General features: G+C 43.9%; 1 protein-coding gene and 1 long non-coding RNA gene across 2 annotated transcripts; both read left to right on the top strand.

Annotated features, from left to right (window-relative positions):
• The first annotated feature begins 4,938 nt into the window (after positions 1–4,938).
• LOC125487450 lies at positions 4,939–10,516 on the top strand. Its single transcript, XR_007265903.1, has 3 exons — positions 4,939–5,088; positions 9,270–9,321; positions 10,262–10,516. It is a non-coding gene; the product is annotated as an uncharacterized LOC125487450 (long non-coding RNA).
• Positions 10,517–14,148: 3,632 nt separating this feature from the next.
• On the top strand, positions 14,149–15,779 carry LOC109928185 (oocyte zinc finger protein XlCOF19-like). The gene is made up of 3 exons (XM_048619386.1): positions 14,149–14,213; positions 14,962–15,368; positions 15,454–15,779. The coding sequence occupies exons 1-3, from the start codon at positions 14,149–14,151 to the stop codon at positions 15,777–15,779; spliced, it is 798 nt and encodes a 265-aa protein (XP_048475343.1).
• The last annotated feature ends 3,163 nt before the right edge of the window (positions 15,780–18,942 follow it).

Here is an 18,942-nt window from a genome sequence, read left to right as displayed (position 1 = left end):
ATTCTGCATCAATTTTATTCTCTGTAATTCATTCTGTAGACCCTGAAACATGACTTTGTTTCTCTCTCCACGGATGCTGTCTGACCTGCTGCGTAATGCCGGCATTTTTATTTCAGATATCCAACAGTATTTTGGTATTTTATTGCAGATGCTTCACTCAGAGGCAAGTCTAGAAAAACAGAAGCAGGGTGGGGCAAGTCAGAGCCAGTTTGTATCGCGGTGGCTGTTGGTTGTAGAGGTTGTTTCCTGCCTTCCAGGGCAAGTCACTTTTCACTCTGTCACAGAATTATTGAGTGACTACAATGCAGAAGGAAGCTATCCAGCCCATTGTGCACTGCTGGCTCACCGCAGAGTAAATCAACTCACCCACTGCCCTGGCTGCACCTGGGAGCCCAGTTTTTACTCTTCAGCTGTTTATCCAATCTCCTTTTGAAAGGCTTTGTCACATCAGTTTGATCTGCAGTGGAGATGGAGGAAAAGAATTTGAATTTAATCTGAAGACTTTGGAAATTTATAGGGCCCAGCAAGTGAGGTAGATCCTAGGGGAGCTAAGATTGCTAAATAGCCTCTGTCCATACCATCTTGTTTTACGAACAAGTATTTCTGTAGAAGGACTCTTTGATGCCACACTCACCTGAAAGCCTTGATGCCAAGTTCAGTTGCTTCGGCAGAACGAAGGTCTGGAATGAGGGCAGGGGTCAGGTAGCACTGTTATTTTGATGTAATTGTGGCTTGTGCTGTAGCTACACTGGATATTTAACACTATCGTTAACTTGTATAACACAATCAAATCATTCTGCAAAATAATTTGTTCAAAAGGAGATCAAGCCCCAGTTTCATCAAACTTACCTTAAAATTAAACTTCCTCACTCCTTGAATGGAATGGAGGGAGTGAAGTTTGTGGAAGGGACAAAACACTATGGTTTCAATCTTCTCAATAGAGTCATACAGAGTGGAAACAGGCCCTTAGGCGCAATTAGTCTATGCCAACCAAGTTTCCCAAACTAAACAAGTCGCATTTGCCTGCTTTTGGCCCATATCTGAGTAAACCTCTCCTATCCATGTATCTGGCAGTTTGTTCTATACATGCACCACCTTCTATGAAAAAGGTGCCCCTCAGGGCCCTTTTAAATCTTTCTCCCCTCAATTTAAACCTATGCCCTCTAGTTTTGGACTCTGGGGAAAAGGCCTTTGTTATTCACCTTATCTATGCCCCTCATGATTTTATAAACCAAGACTAAAATAGAAGAAATTTGTGTTCATCCTGTACTAAATGTCCGACAAGCCAGGACACTGTGTGCCTGGGAAGGAGCTTGGAGGTGATGGTGTTCAAATACACCTGCTACCCTGGTCCTTCAAGGTGTTGGAGGTTGAGAGTTTTGGAGATTCTGTCAGAATTCTATTCGCGTTGTTGACAGATAAAATCTTTCTCCTTCACGGCTGCCTCTTACTCTGTTCTCCCACCAGAGTCTTGTGTTTGTCCATACCGAGTGGCAGGTTTTCTTCCCTGATGGACAATGGAGAACCAGTTATTGTTTTATCACGATTCAGCAGTTTTCAGGGTCACTATTTCCTCGTGCCAGCCCTGCAAATTGACATTTTAATTCAGTACAATTTCACAACATGTCTTTATGTTTTCTTTTGTTGTCTGTCGCTCTGTTTATTTCTTTTTAACATCGATTTCATAGGGTATTGGGGGAGGGGGAAAGATTTACAGCTGGGAAACTGAAACCAAACATCACATCAGCATCTGTTGGAGTCACACAATTTACTGTGACCTGCATATAATTGTATTTTGATGGCAGGTGGGAGTAACACCATTGACAGTGGGGAGAAACCATTCCTGTATTAGTGTGGTCAAGGCTTTGGTAGACTATTTGGTCTGTCAGGACATAAATACAGTCACAACAGGGACAAACCATGGAAATGTGTGAAGGGATTCAAATATCCCTGTCAGCTGGACACTGACAATAAATGCTGGCCCAGTCAGCAGTACCCACATTGTACGATTGAATAATAAATATTAATTCAAGTTTTCATCTGAAGGTTGCACAATTTCAGTGTATTGCCAGCATTTTCCATGTTAATTTAATATTTTCAGCATCTGCCACTAATTTCCTTTCTTTTCAACCAGTAAATGTGAGAGTGTGGAACTTATTATATTGAGTTTGTGAGTTGGAAACTCTCGGGTACAATCACATTCATTCATTGAATGCAAAAAAGGATTAGTTACCCCATTTAGAACAAAGAACATAGAACAGTACGGCACAGGAACAGGCCCTTTGGCCCACAATGTTGTGCCAAACACGACACCAAATTAAACTGGGAAAGATTCTGATCATCAACCCTACCTATGCATCTCATAATTTTACAGACTTCTATCAGCCTCCACTGCTCCAGAGAAAACAACTTGAGTTTTTCTGGCCTCTCCTTATGTCTCATACTCTCTAATCCAGGCAGCATACTGATAAACCTGTTGTGCACCCTCTCCAAAGCCTCCACATCCTTCCTGTAATGTGGCAACAAGAATTGAACGCAATACTCTAAGTGTGGCCTAACCAAAGTCTTATAAAGCTGCAACAAGGCATCCTGACTCTTGTACTCAATTCCCTGAACAATAAAGGCAAGCATGCCATACGCCTTCTTTACCACCCTATCTACTTGTGTGGCCACTTTCAGGGAACTATGGACTTGAACCCCAAGATCCTTCTGTACATCAGTGCTGTTCAGGGCCATGCCATTAACTGTATACTTTCCTTTAACATTTGTTCTCCCAAAGTGCAGCACCTCACACTTACCCAGATTAAGCTCCATCTGCTACTTCTCCACCCATGTTTGCAACTGATCTATATCCCACTGCATCTTTTGACAACATTCTACACCATCCACAACTCCACCAATATTTGTGTCAACTGCACACTTACTAACCCAGCCATCTACATTTTTATCCAAGTCATTTTATCACAAACAGCAGAGCTCGCAGTACGGATCCCTGCAGTACACCACTACTCACGGACCTCCACCACTACCCTCTGCCTTCCATAGACAAGCCAGTTCTGAATCCACACAGCCAAATCACCATGGATCACAGCACAGTTACATGTGGCGTGGTAGCTCAGTGGTTAGCACTGCTGTCTCACAGTGCCAGGGACATGGGTTCAATTCCACCCTTGGGTGACTGTCTATGTGGAGTTTGCACATTCTCCCCATGTCTGCATGGGTTTCCTCCTCCAGGTGCTCCAGTTTCCTCCCACAGTCCAAAGATGTTCAGGCTAGATGGATTGACCATGCTAAATTGCCCCATAGTGTCCAGAGATGTGCAGGCTAGGTGGGTTAGCCATGGCAAATGCAGGGTTACAGGGATTGGGTAGGGGAATGGTCTGGACAGGTGCTCTTCGGAGGGTTGTGTGGATTCAATTGACTAAATGGCCTGCTTCCACACTGTAGGGATTCTGTGATTCTACACAAGAAGGAAATGGTAGTGATTGTAATGAGGTTAGCCAGGTGGCCCTCACATAGTATGAGTACCTGACTGGGTCTATTAATCTATTCCAATCAGGGAGGTCTGGCTGACAGATAAAAAGAGGAGTGTCAGACTTAAGGGGAGGCGATGGCCTCATGGAATTATCACTAGAGTGTTAATTCAGAAACTCAGCTAATGGTCTGAGGACCTGGATTCTAATCATGCCATGGCAGATGGTGGAATTTGAATTCAATAAAAAAAAATCTGGAATTAAGAATCTACCAATGACCATGAAACAATTGTTGATTGTCCGGAAAAAACCCATCTAATGTCCTTCAGGAAAGGAATTCTGCCAGTCTCACCTGGTCTGGCCTACATGTGACTCCAGACCCACAGCAATGTGATTCACTCTCAACTGCCCTCTGAAATGGCCCGACAAGCCAATCAGTATAAGATCAGCTAGGAATGGCCAGCCAGTGACACCCATGTCTCACGAGTGAATAGATGAAGACTTCCTGACGTTCTGAGGGAGCTGGACCAGCGTCAAGGATTTTTCACACGTAAATAAAGGGTGACTTGGTGAAGGGGTACCAGCCTCTGTGGAGTTATTTCAGAGAAAATTCAGATTCTTCAGACATGTAAAGGAATCCTCGCAGTTTTTCTCAGCTGTTAAACCTTCAGCTTGATATGTTCAAGGGATTTGATACACAATCAATACAATCTCTGTGGGGGGGGGGGGGGGGGGGGGTGGTGGGAAATGTCACTGGTGTACACAACCCACTGATTTCGCAGCTGACATTCGAGTATGTTTCCTCTGTGCAGATCCAATGTCATTAATTCCGGTACAAATTGGCTTAATTAGCTTATAGCTGATGCAGTTGATCACAGACCCATTATATTGTATCGATAGAGAAGATGATTCAATTGCGGTGCTTAAACTGAGAAGGAGAATTAACCCAGAAGGCGGCACCAGCTGCTTCGGTGCAGTGGGCCCAGTGTTGAGTTTGGGCGCGCTGCGGGACCAGGAAGCTTCGTTGGCAGCTGCGATGCCAAGACCAGCCCAGCGCAGACTCCTGGAGGGGACGAGGTCAGTGGAGGCACAATGGTGCTGTAGAACGGGTTCTAGCAGCAGCATGCCTCCATGACTGGGCCCAAGTACCTGATGGAAGGCAGTGGTGTTCCAGCTGCGGCAACATGCGGGGATTCAGGGCACCTGAGTGTCCGAATACTGTGGGATAATCTTTGTGGCTTCATTTTTCTGTCAGCGAGGGCTCATGTAGCTGGAATGATCTGGACATTTCCTTTCCTTTTGGCTATTTCTTTTATTTCTGCTTCTGTTTTTGTTTTGAATCATGTCTTTTGTATTGTAAGATAGCGCCTAAGAATGTTGACTTGTACACTTTTCACCGTATTCCTGTACTCGAGTCTTCGTGATAATAAAATCTAATACTAATTCTGTCTTCACTGCCAACAGCAATATGCAAGCACTGTGACTGGAGCGTGCAGCAGTGTCAGTCTAGGAAGGGTTGGAACTGGAGCCAAGGCTGACCTGCAAAAGGATCGGAGACAGCAGATGAATGAGTGAGGAGTGACGGAGCCTGTGAGGGAGACTTCATAAACATCTGGTATTGGCCTCAGACTGCAAATGATAAGCTCCCAGTCCCACATTTGCATGAGAGTTCCCGGTGTGTGGCTTTTTCTGAGAAGAAGGCCGTGGGTTTACCGCTGCCATCTTTATGTGGGGCAATTGGCAGCAAGGTACCTGTGTTGCCCCCATCTTTATGTGGGGCAATAGGCAGCAAGGCACCTGTGTTGCCCCCATCTTTATGTGGGGCAATGGGCAATGAGGTCCATGCGCTGCTGGGCCATGTGCCTATGTCCCAGAGTGAAGTGAATGTACATAACTGATGAAGTGAGTGAATGTGTAAAGAGTGTGAATATCTCAAGTGCACCTTGTACATGCTAGACCCTGCTGCAAATTTGCATTGGCAATGGAAAGAATTAAACATTTGTGGGCGTAGTGCCTATCCAGAAGACTGCTTTGCCCTGTGTAGTGTCAATATTCTTGAGTATCACTGAAGCCACGCTCATCCAAGCAAATGGGGACTATTGCATCCTCATCCTGAAGTGTGCCTCCACACACAGTCACCTGAGGCTGGAAGTGAACCTGGGTTCCTGGCACTGTGAGGCTAACGACTAAGCCACCATGCCACCTTTTAAACAGAACTCACCCCCATCAAGATTTGACATAACATGTTAACAGCACAAGTGACAGCATCTGGATTTGAACCCATGCCTACTTTGAGACTGGAGTCTAAATCCAGCACCTTAGACCACTCGGTCATGCTACCACACAGCCACAAAATTTATATGGCTGATTCAATGCAGTTTCTAGTCAATGGTAAACCCCAAATTGTTGATTGTGAGGGATTCTGAGATAGTGCAATTGAATGTCAAGAGCAGATGGTGAGACTCTTTCTTCTTAGAAACTGTCCATTCCTGACATATGGGTGGCTTGAAAGTTACTTGCTGCTTATCAGCCCAAGGTAGAATGTTATCTAGGTCTTTTATTTTAATTCATTCATGAGATGTGGGTATTGCCCATCCCTAGTTTGCTCTTTACGGACTGGGAATACTTCATGATTTGAGTGGTACAGAGCATTGTGCAGTCATCACCAAACACCCCCATTTCTGATTCTGTGCTTGGGCAAAAGTCATTGATGAAGTAGCTGCAGGTGCTGGATTTTGGACAGTACCATCTGCAGTGATGTCCCATGTCTGGGAGAATTAAAGTCCAGCAACCATAATCATCAGTCTTCGTGCTCGGTATGACTTCAACCAGCAGAGAGTTTTCCCTGGGTTACGATTTACTTTGATTTTATGAGAGCTCCCTGATGCTTTACTGAGTCAAATGGCACCTTGACTTCAAAAGCAGCCACTCTCACTGCACCTCTGGAAGGTCAGCTATTTTGTTCATGTTAGATCCAAGGCTTTAACGAGTTCAAAATACAAGAAAATTTTCTTATTCAGTGTGTGGATGTACCTACTAGAAGAGGAGCAAAACCTGACCTTCTCTTGGGAAATAAAGCAGGGCAAGTGACTGAGGTGTCAATGAGGGAGCATGTTGGGGCCAGTGATCGTAATTCTGTTAGTTTTAAAATAGTTATGGAAAAGGATAGACATGATTTAAAAATCATAGTTCTAGACTGGAGGAAGGCCAATTTTGACGGTATTGTTAAGAAATTTCAAAAGTTGATTGGGGGGTGGATATTCGCAGGTAAAGGTATGGCTCAAAAGAGGGAAGCCTTCAAAAATGTGATAATGCGAGTCCAGCATAGAGTCATACAGCATGGAAATAGGCCCTTCAACCCAACTCGTCCATGCTGACCAGGTTTCCGATTTCCAAAACTGAACTAGTCCCGTTTACCTGTGTTTGGCCGAAATCCTTCTAAACCTTTCCTATCCATATACCTGTCCAAATGTCTTTTAGATGTTGTAATTATACCCACCTCTACTCCTTCCTCTGGTAGTTCGTTCCTTAAATGCACCACCCTTTGTGTGAAAAAGTTGCCCGTCAGGTCTCTTTTAAATCTTTCCCTCTCACCTTAAACTTATGCCGTCTACTTTTGTACTGGGGAAAGACATTGACTTTTCATCTTATGTATGCCCTTTATGATTTTATACACTTATCTCAGGTCAGACCCTCAGCCTCCTATGCTCCAGGGCATAAAGTCCCAGTGTATGCAGCTTCTTTTATAGCTCAAACCTTCCAGTCTCAGTAACATTCTTGTATTTATATTCTGCACCCTTTCCAGTTTAATAACATCCTTCCTATAGTAAGGTGGCCAGAATTGTACACAGAACACCAAATGTCTCCTTACCAGTGTCTTGCACAGCTGTGACATGATGCCCCAACTCCTGTACTCAATGCTCTGACAGATGAAGACAACCATACCAAACACCTTCTTCACCACCCTGCCTACCTGTGAAGTCATTTTTAAGGAAATATGTACCTGCAACCCAGGTCTCTTTGTTAGACGACAATCATCAGGGCCCTATCACTAACTCTGTAAGTTCTGCCTTGGTTTGTCTTACCCAAATGTAACACCGTACAATTATCTGCATTAAACTCCATCTGCCATTCCTTGGCCCACCAGTCCAGTTGATCAAGATCTCTTGTAATCTTAGATAAACTTCTTCACTGTCCATTATACCACCAATTTTGGTGTCATCCGCAAATTTACTAACCACGCCTCCTATATTCTCATCCAAATTGTTTATACAAATGACAAACAATAGTGGACCCTGCACCAATCCTTGTGGCACACAGTTGGTCACAGGCCTCCAAACTGAACAACAACCCTCGACCTCTACCCTCCGTCTCCTACCGTCAAGACAATTTTGTATCCAATTGGCTAGCTCTCCCTGGATCTTACTAACCAGTCTACCATGCAGAACTTTGTCGAAGGCCTTGATAAAGTCCATGTAGACAACATCCACCATTCTGCCTTCATCCATCTTATTGGTCACCTCATCAAAAAATTCAATCAAATTTGTGAGACACGATTTCACAAGCTCAAAGCCATGCTGACTATCCCTAATCAGTCCTTACCTTTCTAAATGTATGTGGATCCTGTCTCTCAGAATCCCTGCCAACAACTTACCCACCACAGAAGTTAGGCTTGCCAGTCTGTAGTTTCCAGGCCTTTTCTTGCAGCCTTTTTTAAATAATGACACACTATTAGCCACTCTCCAGTCTTCAGGCACCTCACCCGATTGTCGATGATATAAATTCCTCTGCTTGGGACCCCGCAATTTCTTCCCTGGTTTCCCACAATGTCCTGGGAAACACACAATCAGGTGTTGGGGATTTATCTACCTTGATGCATTTTAAGACCTCCAGAACCTCCTCTTGTATGATGTGGTCTCTTTTCAAGACTAATTATTTATTTCCCCAAGGTTTCTTACTTCCATGTTATTTCCACTGTAAATACTAACGATAAATATCCGTTTAGGATTTCACCCATCTCCAGGGGCTCCATGCATAAATGACATTGCTGACATTTAAGGAGCCCTATTCTCTCCCGACTTAATCTTTTGTCCTTAATATACGTGTAGAATCTCTTTGGATTCTCCTTTATCTTATCTGGCAAAGCTATCTCATGTCCCCTCTTTGCCCTCCTGATTTCCCTCTTAAATGTATTCCCACAGCCCCAATACTCCTCAAGCATTGATAATATTATGGCTGATTTGATTGAAACCTCAAATCCACATTCCTGCCGAGCCCTGAAATTCTTTTACTCCCCCATTTAACAAGAATTTGAAATATTTGTTTTGAATTTTTATCCTGGTCAGAGTGACGACTTTTGAAATATAAAGGATTTGCAGATGAGAAACCCCAATTTGTACATCACATCTGACAGTGTCTGTCAATTTAACAGTACTGAATATTGAGTTTAAACACTGAGTTTAGAAACATTGCCACTCACTGTGAAAATGTGCTTTGAACATTCCCACGCATTGTGTGTAACTGTATTCTGACACATTCTCACATAGAGTGTGTGTAAATGTGTTCTAGGTCATTCCCACACACTATGCATAAATATATTTGGGGAAATTCTGCCCCATCAGTCTGGGGGACCTCCCATTCTTCACAATCTCTGGTTTGCACAGACCCAGATGCTCTGCGTCCCTGTGTGCAATGTCATTATGCAGTGACAGTTCCATGGTGACATCACCAACTCCCCAGGGATTTTGTCAACTGTGAGATTTTTCTCTGACTCCAATGGTTCTGATATCTTTCCAGATGCAGCTTCCAGGAGAAGATTTATTATGAAAACCATGAAATTGTTTGAGAGGTGAATATTTTTAAGCATTCATTTACAAGTTTGAACATTGAGTGCTTGCCTTTACTACCTGTGTGAGGTTCCATGGCTCTGTGGCCCCTTACTGTTATTTGAATCCATGTCCATCCATCACTCTGTTTCACTGCGCTCTCCCCGATCACCTCTCTGCCATTGCCTAACTTTTTCCACCTCTGACAATGTGTGTATTTTAGCTCTGTTTAGTATGTAACTGTTACTTCTATCAACTGTGTCTTAAAGAGGTTTCCATCGCTGCCTATCAGCTGACCACATGTTGCTGTCTTGCCAACTTTATCTTCCCGCAGTATATTTTACAGTCAGGACTTTTTCCTTATGTTATAGTCCATTCCTTTTCCACTTCAAGACCATCAAATTCAGCATCATTTCTATCCCCATAATTCATTCTGCACCGAGTGAAGGTGTCCCTACCTCTGAGCCAAGAGGGCTGTATGATGAACAAGCAGAGATAGCGATGGTTGTGAGGCTGGACTAGTTTGCAGAGATAGGCAGTGTTGTGAGGCTGGACGAGATGGCAGAGATAGGGAGGGTCCATGTAGCGATTTGAAAATAAGGGTGACAATTTAAAAATTCTTAACCCTGAGTCTTTGTCGAGCACCAGGGTCAAAAATCCTGGAACGCCCTTCCTCAAAGCTTTGGATTGTCCCTTCACACCAACAACTGCAGAAATCCAAGAAGGGAGCTCACCACCACATTCTCCATGCCAACTGGCAATGGAACATAAGCATTCACTAGCACTACCCACATCTCATGAATGAATACAATAAACTCTCAAACTTTGAAATTGAATTGAAGACCAAGTGTACAGCTACTTTTGATCTTCCCCACATTAAGTTGCTATTAATGGTAATTTAGATCAGTGTAACCTTTGACAGAATCATTTCTGATTATTTGCCACTTGTATTTACTCCAACAGAAACACCAGGCAACAGAAATTCCTTTGGGTCCAGAAACAAACAATGCATGGAGAGCTCAGTAGGTCAGGCAACATTCGTGGAAAGGACAAAAGGTTGCAAATGTTATTTGGACACTTTCTCATACCTTGCTTGATCTGAGAAAGGATCTGTACCTTAAAAAAGTTGACAAATTTCTTCAAAGATATTGATTCAATTTATATTCTATGGATTTTTAATTCCTGAGATACACTTGCTAATAAAAGACTCTTTTAGCACGTTTCTGGCCTGATATTTTAACTGCAGCATAATTGGTGATTAACACATTTAAAAGATCTTTCAGAATATACATCTGAATCATAAAACCTTGGATTCCATTGGTGGGTTGTAACCACTTCATCAACTTTTCCACCCTCATATAAAGATTCTTGTTGGTTTTAGAGAAAACATGACTGAGACACATTGAGGTTAAATGTCTGACACGGTGTGTACTATGGGACAAAGAAGTTTAATCTGAGTTAGAAACCCTGCAGACAGATTGTCATGGCAACACTGATCAGACTTTCCAATTCACAGGATCACTTCATGGGAAACTCAAAATAGATCAGGGAAAAGGACAGGGTTTATCTGTTATTAAACATAATATAAATTTCAAACAGAGACATTTATATCTATAGTTGTGAAAGTGTCAGAAATAACAGAATTAACAGCAGACAGGAGAGTTTAGGGTTAATGAGAAAATGACTGAAGGGGATTAACTGCCTGGAAGCAGGGAGCGAATCCTTGTTAATCACAGATTAGAGAAATTTCAGCAGTCTTTTCCTCCCTTCCTGCCAACCCCCAGCAGAGAAGGCAAAGAAGAGTCAGGGGCCAGAGCTGGATCACTACAGTGCAGAAAAGTGAGGGAATACTGATGTAAAGGGGCAGTCGGGACTGGAGACACTGGATATCAAGTCATAGAGAAATAGAGGTCTACAACATGGAAACCAGCCCTTCGGCCCAACTTGAGCATGCCGCCCAGTTTTCACAATAAATCTAGTCCCATTTGCCTGAATTTGGTCTATATCCCTTCCTACCGATCCCATCCATGTACCTGCCAAAATGTTTCTTAAATGACGAAATTGCACTCGCTTCCACCACTGCCTCTGGCAGCCCGTTCCAGACACTCACCACCCTCTGTGTGAAAAAAATTGCCCCCACCCCAATCTTTTTGCGTCTCTCCCCTCTCACCTTAAACCTATTCCCTCTAGTTTTACACTCCCCTACCCTGGGGAAAAATTGTTGGCTATCTACCTTATCTAAGCCTCTCATGATTTTCCATACCTCTATATATACCTCTCACCCCTCAGCCTCCTACACACCAAGGAAAGAAGTCCCAGCCTGCCCAACCTCTCCTTGTAACCTAAACCTTCCAATCCAGGTAGTATTCTAGTAAACCTTTTCTTTCAAGTTTAGTAATATCCTTTCCATAGTAGGGTGATCAGAATTACATGCAGTACTCCAAATATGGCCTCACCAATGTCTTGTATAGCTGCAACAAGATGTCCCAACTCCTACACTCAGTGCTCTGGCCAATGAAAGCGAGCATGCTGAATGCTTTCTTCACTACCCTTTCTACGTGTGACTCCATGTTCAAGGAGTTATAAACCTGTACCCCTAGATCTCTTTGTTCCATAACACTCTCCAGAGCCCTACCATTGACTGTGTACATCCTGACCTGATTTGCCTTAGCAAAATACAACACTTCACATTTATTTAATTTAAACTCCATCTGCCATTCCTCAGCCCACTGGCCCAGTTGATCAGGATCTCGCTGGATTCCTACATAGCCTTCTTCACTATCCACGATATCACCAATCTTAGTGTGTCAGCAAACTTACTAACCAGCCTCCTAAATTCTCAACCAAATCATTTACATAAATAACGAATAACAGTGGAACCAGCACTCATCCCTGTGGCGCACCGCTGGTTACAAGCCTCCAGTCTGAAAAACTCTCCGCTACCACACTCTGTCTTCTACCGTCAAGCCAATTTTGTATCCAATTGCCTAGCTCTCCCTTGATCCTGTGAGATTTAACCTTACTGAACAACATATCATGTGCTACCTTGTCAAAGGCCTTGCACTAGTCCATGTAGAAAACATTCACCGCACTGCCCTCATCTACTTTCTTGGTTACCTCCAGATGTATCTTCAAAAAACTCAATCACGTTTGAGACACACAACTTCCCATGCAGAAAATCATGCTGACTGTCCCAAATGAGTCTTTTCCTCTCCAAATGCCTGTAGATCCTGTATCTCAGAATCCCTTCTAAGAACTTACTGATCATGGACGTGAGGTTCACTGACCTGCAGTTCCCAGGCATTTCCCTAAGTTCCCTAGAATTGGTACCTTTCTTGACATTAAATAACAATGATAATTAGTCATTTAGGATGTCAGCCAGGTCTTGTGTCTCCGCACATAGATGACCTTGTTGATTTTTTAAGAGGCCCTATTCTCTCCCTAGTTACTCTTTTGCCCTTCATGTAATTGCAGCATCTCTTTGGATTCTCCTTTATCTTATCTGCCAAAGGTGCCTCGTGTGTCCTTTTAGCCTGACTGATTTTTCTCTTAAGTGTACTCCAATACCCTCTATACTCCTCAACGAAATCACTTGATCGCAGCTGCCAATAAATGTTCTCTGCCTCCTCCTTTTTCAAGACCAGTGCCTCAATAACTCTAGTAATCCAGAGTTCCCTATTCCTACCACCCTTACCCATCACTGTAACAGGAACATGCTGGGCCTGAACCCTCAATAACTCATTTTTGAAAGCCTCCCACTAACCAAACGTCCCTTTGCCTGCGAACAGCCTCCCCCAATCAACTTTTGAAAGTTCCTGTCTAAGACCATCAAAATTGGCCTTGCTCCAATTTAGAACCTTAATATGTGGACCAGACCTATCCTTTTCCATCGCTATTTTAAAACTAATGGAATTAGATCAAACTCAGGGAACCCTAGGATACATCCAGCAGCTGAGCCAGTGTAAGGGACTGGACAAATGGGCCTTGCATCTTTACTCTGATTGATGGATCAGTATAAGGTATGGTAGAGGGCAGAGCATCTGCTCAGGTTCTATTTCTTAAAAGGTGTTGAAGTTATCAATCCTGAACTCTCAAAGCTGTTAAGTAACAAGACAAGGTGTCAGCTAAAATCTTCCATCTCTTTCCTGTTCTGTTCCTCTAGACATTATCCTTTGTGATTTTTTTTATTTCTTCCAATTTAGCAATTCTACCACCTTTTTATGTTTTTGTGTTTAATTTCAAAAGATAGCTCATTAAAATTATAGAGTGGTGATGGGCAAACAAGATTTGGTGCGAGTCTGCACATGGGCAGCAGAGTTTTGGATGAGCTCGAGATTACAGGGACATTGAATGTGAGAGATTGGCTGGCAGTGTGTTATGCTAGATAAGTCTAGAGGTAACAACAGAATGGATGACAGTTTCAGCAGCAGATGAGCTGAGTCATGTCACTGAGATGGAAGCAGGTAATCTTGGTGATGATGGGGAAAAATCTCATAAAATCCCTACAGTGTGGAAGAAGGCCATTCAACCCACGGTCCACACATCAGTCGAATCCACTCTGACTCTCCAGAGGACATCCCACCCTGATCCAACCCCCTACCCATTTCCCATGGCTAATCCACCGAGCCAGCACATCCCTCGACATTATGGACAACTTAGCACAGCCAATCCACAGAACTTGCACATCTTTGGACTGTGGGAGGGAACTCATGCAGACATGGGGAGAATGTACAAACTCCACACATACAGAGATCTGAGGGTGGAAGTGAACCTAGGTCCCTAGCACTGTGAGGCAGCAGTGCTAACCACTGAGCCATCCTGCCACTCATCTTAGGGTAAAGCCTTTCACAATGGTTATGAAAAGCCTGATTCAGACTCAGACAATTCCCAGGGAGAGGGATGGAGTTGGTGGTGAGTAAGTGAAGTTTGCATGGAGGACTGAAGACAATCTTCCCTATATTTAAATGGAGGAAACTTCTGCTCATCCACAAATGGATGTCAGGCAATTTCAGAAAGTGTGTGACCTGTTTCTTCTGCATGGTGGAGCTTGGGAGGTTTTGTCAAAGTTCTAATCAAATTGTAGATGCATAAAATCACTCCCTCCTACCTCTCTCTCCAACTCCTCCCACAGAGACCAGAATCCTGTGTGGGCCCAGACTGAGCGGTAAGTTTCTGTACCTGAAGGACATCAAGTAGGTTTTTATGACAATGTAGAACGTTTCATGGTCACTTTTCCATAGTACCAGTCCCACAATTTTTAGATTAATTCATTTTAGAATCTGTCACTATATTTTTACTCTCGCCCGCGTTTTTCTACTCCAAATCAATATCACAGGGTTCCAGAACGAGAGGTCTTGCAGAAACAGGATCACATCAGGATATGTCTGTAATCTGAACATCATGGAATTTTGAACCTGGAAAGAAAAATCACCATTCATAGTGGGGAGAAACTGTCCACATTTTCTGTGAGTGAACGAGAATTCATCAATCATCTGACCCATTGAGACACAACTGCAGTCACTGTGGGGAGAAACCATTGAAATATGGGAACTGTGGAAGGGGATACAGGTCCCCATCTGAGCTGGAAACTTATCAACACAACCACAGTAGAGAGAAGCCATTAAGTGTGAGAAGGCATTCACTTACTTATCCATTTTGCCGAGACACCAGCGAGTTCACACTGAGGAGAAACCATTCGTCCGCTCCAAGTGTGGGAAAGGATTCACTGAGTTTTCCAATCAGTTGCAACACCAGTGTGTTCACTCTGACAAGAGATCCTTTGAATGTCCAGATTGCAGAAATTGCTGTAAACTTTCTGGGCACTTGGCATTTCATCAATGGCTTCGCACAGAGGAGAAACCATTCAGGTGCTCTCACTGTGGAACTGGGTTCAGGCGATCGTATGATGTCACTGTCCACCAGCAAATCCACACTGGTGAGAGGCTGTTCTTCTGCTCTAAGTTTGGGAAGGGATTCACTCAACTGTCTGATCAGCTCAAACATCTGCGACTTCACACTGGGGAGAGAATTTTTAAATGTCCAGACGGGGAGAAGGGCTATAAAAGTTCTGGTGAATTCCATCATTCCATCAATGTATTTACATTGAGGAGAAACCATTCAGATGCTGTATCTGTGGGTCTGGGTTCGGCGTTCAGCTCATCTCAGTGTCCACCAGCGAATTCACACAGTGGAAAGACTGTACACTTGCTCCGAGTGTGGGAAAGGATTCACTGATCCATCCCACCTTACTGTATACCAGTGGGTTCACACAGCGGAAAGACCATTCACCTGTTCTGAGTGTGGGACAGGATTTACTCAGTTATCAGATGACCTGTCCGAGCAAAATGTTCACACTGGTGAGAGACCATTCACATGCTCTCACTGTGGAAATGGGTTCAAGCAATCATCCCAACTCACTGTACACCAAAGAGTTCACACTGGGGACAGACCATTCAAGTGGAGGAAAAAATTCATTGGTTAATTCAGCCTGCCAGAACAGCTGTAAATTCACACTGAGGCAAGACCGTGTAAATATCCAGACTGTGAGAAGTGGTTTCAAAGTTCAGGAACTTCATGTCCCATCTATGCATTCACACTGACAAGAGACCATTCTGGTGCTCTCCCTGCGGGATTCAATTATCTCAATTCACTGTACGTGAGCATGTTCACACTGCGGACAGACCATTCGCCTGCTCCAAGCAGAGGAAGAAATTCACTTGGGCAACCTGCCCACTGACATATCAGCACGTACGTGATGAAATAGAATGACTTGAGTTTACTGTTCATCCCATCTATGACTGAGCCATGTTCATTGGGGTCTGTTTCTGCTGATGTTCACAAACTATATCTCAGTTGTATACGTTAATATTCTGGATATAAAATATCAAATAAATAAGCTTGGTGTTAAGCACCTTTATAACACCTCTGACATAAGTTAGTTCCTTTTGAAGGGTTCTCCTTCTCTGACCCTCCATTCCACCTCCAACCACAACTGCGAGGAGCTCATGTTAATAAGGTTGAGAGACAATCTCAACAGCTGTCGGACAGTTTTGCGGCATCTGCAGAGGGGACAGAACAGCCACAAAGGGCTGAACGACCACCAGCGCCCCCTGTGCTCAGTAACGCGGGGACACTGCACCAAACACTGTGAATGATGATGCTCATCCCAGGGCAGCACAGAATGGGAGAGTAGAGCCACAATGGGCTGAATGGCCAGCAGCGCCGCCAGTGCTCAGTTACGCGGGCACACTACACCATTCACTCTGAATGATGATGCTCACGCGGGCCCGCCGCAGGTGGAGATAACTCTGACTTCCCAACTCACAATGGGGCCCGGCTGATTGACGGCAACTCCGGACCAATAGGAGGTGGGAGGGCGGGCCTGGATGACCGTCGCTGACAGGTGGCCCTCCAACCAATCGGAGTAAGTGAGGGGGCGGGACTCGCGCTAATACACGTGCCCATGAACTCCGCAGGCGCAGTGACTGAAACCTCAGGGACAGGAGGAAATGACGGTCAGGGGGAGTGTATCAGAGATGGTGTGGTCTGGGAGGTTTCATAAACACCCTGTGCAGGTTGATGGAGCACAAACGGAAGCTCCCGGTCCCGTTGGCAGCAGGCTTTCATACGGCGACAAACCACCATTTTTTATTGGGAGTAGGGAGTAATGTTCCCGTGACGCATGCGTGGCCGCTATTTCATAGGGATAATTTCTAGCACTGCGCTTGCGCATCCTTTAACAGCGGCCAGAAAGGGACAATAAGACTATTCAGTATGTCGAATCTACTTCGCTATTCCATCATAGAATAGTACAGCACAGGAACAGGCCCTTCAGCCCACCATTTCTGCACTGATGATGGTGTCATTCTAAACTAATCCCATCTGCTAGCACATGGTCTGTATTCCTATATCCACTGCCTGTTCGTGCATCTGTCTGAATGCTTCTTAAACTTTGCTATTGTACCTGCTTTTACCACATCCCCTGGCAGTGCATTCCTGGCACCTGTCATGCTTTGTGTTAAAAAAAAATGTTTTACACATCTCATTTAAACTTTTCCCCCTCGGACATTAAAAGTATACCCCTAAGTATTTAACATTTCCACCCTGAGAGAAAGATTCTGACTATCAATGCCTTACAATTTTATGGCTATCTACTCGGGTCATCCCTCAGCTTTTGACACTCTCGTGAAAACATTCCAAAGTTTTTCTAATCTCTCCTTATACCTAATGCACACCAAGGCAGCCAACGTCCTGATAAACCTCTTTTGAATCCTCTCCAAAGCCTCCATATCCTTCTTATAGTGTGATGAGCAGAACTGTACACAATATTCCAAATGAGGCCTGACTAAACTTTTATACAGCCAAAACATGTCTTGCCACCTTTTATGCTCAGTGCCCTGATTGATAAAGGTAAGCATGCTTCATGCTTTATTCACCACCTTATCCACTTGTGTTGCCAGTTTGTGGAAGCTATGGGTTTGTATATCAATGGTCCAAAGGCACCTGTCATTTACTGTATATTTTTCTCTATCATTTGACCTGGCAAAATGCATCACCTCATACTTGTCTGGATTAAACTCCATCTGCCATTTTACTGCCCAACATTACAACTGTTCTAAGATAACAAAGAGATCTTGATCAATTGGGTCAATGGGCTAAGGAGTTTAATTTGGATAAATATGAAGTATTGGGTTTTGGTAAAACAAACAAGCGCAAAACTTAGAGTCATAGAGCTATACAGCGTGGAAACAGACCCTTTGGTCCATGCTGACCAGGCATCCTAAATAAATCACGTCCCATTTGCCAGCATTTGGCCCATATCCCTCTAAACCCTTCCTATTCATCTCCCCATGTAGATGCCTTTAAAATGTTGTAATTGTACCAGCCTCCTCCACTTCCTCTGGCAGCTCATTCCATACACGCACCACCCTCTGCGTGAACAAGTTGCCCCTTAGGTCCTTTTTAAATCTTTCCCCTCTTGCCTTACACCTCTAGTTTTGGATGCCCCCACACCATGGGAAAAGACCTTGTCTATTCACACTATTCATGCCTGTCATTACTTTCTAAACCTCTATAGGTCACCCCTTAGCCTCTGGCGCTCCAGGGAAACCAGCCCCTCCCTATTGCTCAAACCCTCCAACCCTGGCAACATGATTGTAAATCTTTTCTAAACCCTTTAAATTCACAAATCCTTCCTATAGTAGGGAGAACAGAATTGCATGCAGCATTCCAAAAGTGACCCGTACAGCCACAACATGACCTCCCAACTCCTATACTAAATGCACTGACCAATAAAGGCAAGCATGCCAAACACTACCTTCGCTATCCTGCAACTCCGCTTTCAAGGGACTATGAACCTGCACTCCAAGATCTCTTTGTTCAGTAACACTCCCCAAGACCTTACCATTAAGTGTATAAGTCCTGCCTTGATTTGCCTTTCCAAAATGCAGCATCTCATATTAATCTAAGTTAAGCTCCATCTGCCACTCCTCACCCATTGACCGTTCTGATCAACATTCCATTGTACTCTGAAGTAACCTGCTTTGCTGTCCGCTACACTTGCAATTTTGGTTTCATCTGCAAACTTACGAACCATACCTCCAATCTTCACATCCAAACCATTTATATAAATGATGAAAAGCAGT

This window comes from Rhincodon typus, chromosome 42, assembly GCF_021869965.1.
Source record: "Rhincodon typus isolate 14 chromosome 42, sRhiTyp1.1, whole genome shotgun sequence".
Classification (NCBI taxonomy): Eukaryota; Metazoa; Chordata; class Chondrichthyes; order Orectolobiformes; family Rhincodontidae; genus Rhincodon; species Rhincodon typus.
This window is presented reverse-complemented; position numbering and strand designations above follow the sequence as displayed.

Excerpts from the sequence above, each read along its gene's own strand:
- LOC109928185 (XM_048619386.1), top strand. The coding sequence starts at position 14,149 with ATGGTTATGAAAAGCCTGATTCAGACTCAGACAATTCCCAGGGAGAGG. Across the intron at positions 14,214-14,961 it reads AGGGATGGAGTTGGTGGTGA|ACACCAGCGAGTTCACACTG; the intron begins GTAAGTGAAGTT and ends CATTTTGCCGAG. Across the intron at positions 15,369-15,453 it reads GAAGGGCTATAAAAGTTCTG|CTCATCTCAGTGTCCACCAG; the intron begins GTGAATTCCATC and ends TTCGGCGTTCAG.